General features: G+C 59.6%; 1 protein-coding gene across 1 annotated transcript in view; it reads left to right on the top strand.

Moving 5' to 3' along the window:
• Nucleotides 1–2012, top strand: part of PCYT2 (phosphate cytidylyltransferase 2, ethanolamine) — a gene marked incomplete at its 5' end in the record, with an annotated part of 6264 nt that extends 4252 nt beyond the window's left edge. The window contains 4 exons of the mRNA XM_010082353.1: nucleotides 409–474; nucleotides 635–700; nucleotides 1189–1277; nucleotides 1922–2012. Of these exons, the coding sequence (XP_010080655.1) occupies nucleotides 409–474; nucleotides 635–700; nucleotides 1189–1277; nucleotides 1922–2012 (312 nt within the window). The remainder of the gene's footprint in view (nucleotides 1–408; nucleotides 475–634; nucleotides 701–1188; nucleotides 1278–1921) is intronic.
• Nucleotides 2013–2017: the final 5 nt, after the last annotated feature.

Raw genomic sequence — 2017 nt, 5'->3', positions numbered from 1 at the left:
AGGCTCCTCTGTGGTCCCGGCTGCACCTGAGCTGTTGAACCCGTCCCGCTCCGTTCCGCCAGCAGTGGAAAGGCTGGGTGCCTTGCGGAGTGCTGCTCCGCTCTGCAGCTGTGTGCTTGTAGAAGATGCTGCTCCCTGCACCAGGGGAGAAAATTCCCAGGAAAGAAGTGTGGGGAGGCCCAGGAACATGTGCCCTGAGCAGTTAGCTCAGGGGTTTGCTGTTCACGCGCTGCCAGAAGGGGTATTCCTTAGTGGATCAAAGACACTGTGTGACAGGCAGTGGCTGCTACACCCACTTTCCTGAGTTCTGAGCTCTGTAGCCAGAGGAGCTGCTCAGGTCTGCCCAGGGAGCAGGCTGGCCCCTGGCTGGGTTGGTTTCAATCTGGACTGTTCTGGTTTCTCCTCTAGTATGTCTCGGAAGTGGTGATCGGAGCCCCCTACGCTGTCACTGCTGATCTGCTGGAACACTTCAGGGTGAGTCTCTCCGTGCAGGTGGTGGGGTGGGATGTGTGCGGGGAGCTGACGCGGTGCAGGTGGCTTTGCTCCTCTCCCAGCCGCTCTGCAGCGGGTGCAGCGGCAGGGAAAGTCCCCGTCATCTTTTGGATCTTGTCAGCGACTTTGTGTCCTTCTGCAGGTGACGCTTGTGTGTCACGGGATGACCGAGGTGGTGTCGGACAAGGATGGTTCTGATCCGTACGAGGTGAGCTACGAGCTGCTCTGTCCGTGCTGCTTTGTCACAGTTTGGCGGTGGAGCACGGCTTTGTTCGTGTTCCCGAGCTGAGGATTTGCTCTGCAGAGGATGCTCCCCGGCCAGTCCTGGGCAGGTGGTGCCATTTGTCACCCACCCCCGAGGGCAGCAGCTTGGAGCGGAGCCTGTGGATTGCTCACAACAGCTCTGGTCTTTCAGTCGCTGTTTTGTTTTGTTTTGCCCGTTTCTGATGCCTTCGTGGCAGAACGAGAAATCCTGTCATCTTTGCTCCCTGCCAGTGCCAGGCAGCCTTGTTCAGCTCCCGTGCACGTGCAGCTTTGCTTCCAGCAGTTGGTTGTTCTGCCGCCGAGGCGACGGGTTTGTGTCGTGCCCGGTGGTGCCCCAGGCCCTGCGCTGGCTTCTGCTCAGCTCTCGCTGCCGCGCCGTGAACCCGGAGGTTCTGCGTGTTCTCCGCAGCTGAGCCGGCTGTTTGTTCCCAGGAACCAAAGAGACGCGGCATTTTCCAGCTGGTGGACAGTGGCAGCAATCTCACCACAGATTTAATTGTGCAAAGAATCATCAAGAACAGGTTGGCTTTCCTCCTCTCCCAGCTCAGTCACATTCTGTTCTGTCCAGCTTGGCTGAGGAGTGGTCAGCGGGATCGAGCAGGAAGGGAAGGGGTTGTCTAAAGGCACGGAGTCGGGGAACTGCTCCTTCATCTTCCACGGCTTGGGCAGGCTCCTTAAACGTGGACGTACCGGGCTGGACAGGGAAAACAGCTGAACTCCACGGCGCCAGAATGTGCTTCACCGCACTTTTTATCATTTTTCCTCCTCCTCTGTTAATGATGACATTTCTTGGCTGTGTTCTGGGGGATTTAGCACATCACTTCTTTCAGAGTTTGGTCGTTCAGCGCTGGCGCTGAGGCCAGCGGTCACCCTGGTTTTGGTTTGTGGCACTGAGCGGTGTGACCAGGACAGACCAGGCACGGAACAGCCGCGTCCTCCGCAGAGACGCCCGCGTCCGCCGCAGAGGGAGGAGGGCGGTGTGTGGCCGGGGTGGGAGCCGTGGGGTGATGGTGACGGGTGTGGGGGGCCGGGGGTCACGGGGGAGGTTTCTGAAGCACCCGCAGGACAGAGCAGCGGTGAAGGCACCGCTCCCTGCGCCGGGTGCTTCCGGTCAGCTGGAGCTGCGGCGGGGTGAGAATCTCGTGGCCCTTTGTGACCGATGCAGGCTGGAGTTCGAGGCCAGGAACCAGAAGAAGGAGGCGAAGGAGCTGGCTGTGCTGGAGGCCATGAAAAGGGGGGAAGAGGAGAAGTGCTAGGACAG

This window comes from Pterocles gutturalis, unplaced genomic scaffold, assembly GCF_000699245.1.
Source record: "Pterocles gutturalis isolate BGI_N339 unplaced genomic scaffold, ASM69924v1 scaffold23959, whole genome shotgun sequence".
Taxonomy (NCBI): Eukaryota; Metazoa; Chordata; class Aves; order Pterocliformes; family Pteroclidae; genus Pterocles; species Pterocles gutturalis.
Note: the sequence above shows the minus strand (reverse complement) of the source record. Positions and strands in the feature narration are given on the sequence as shown.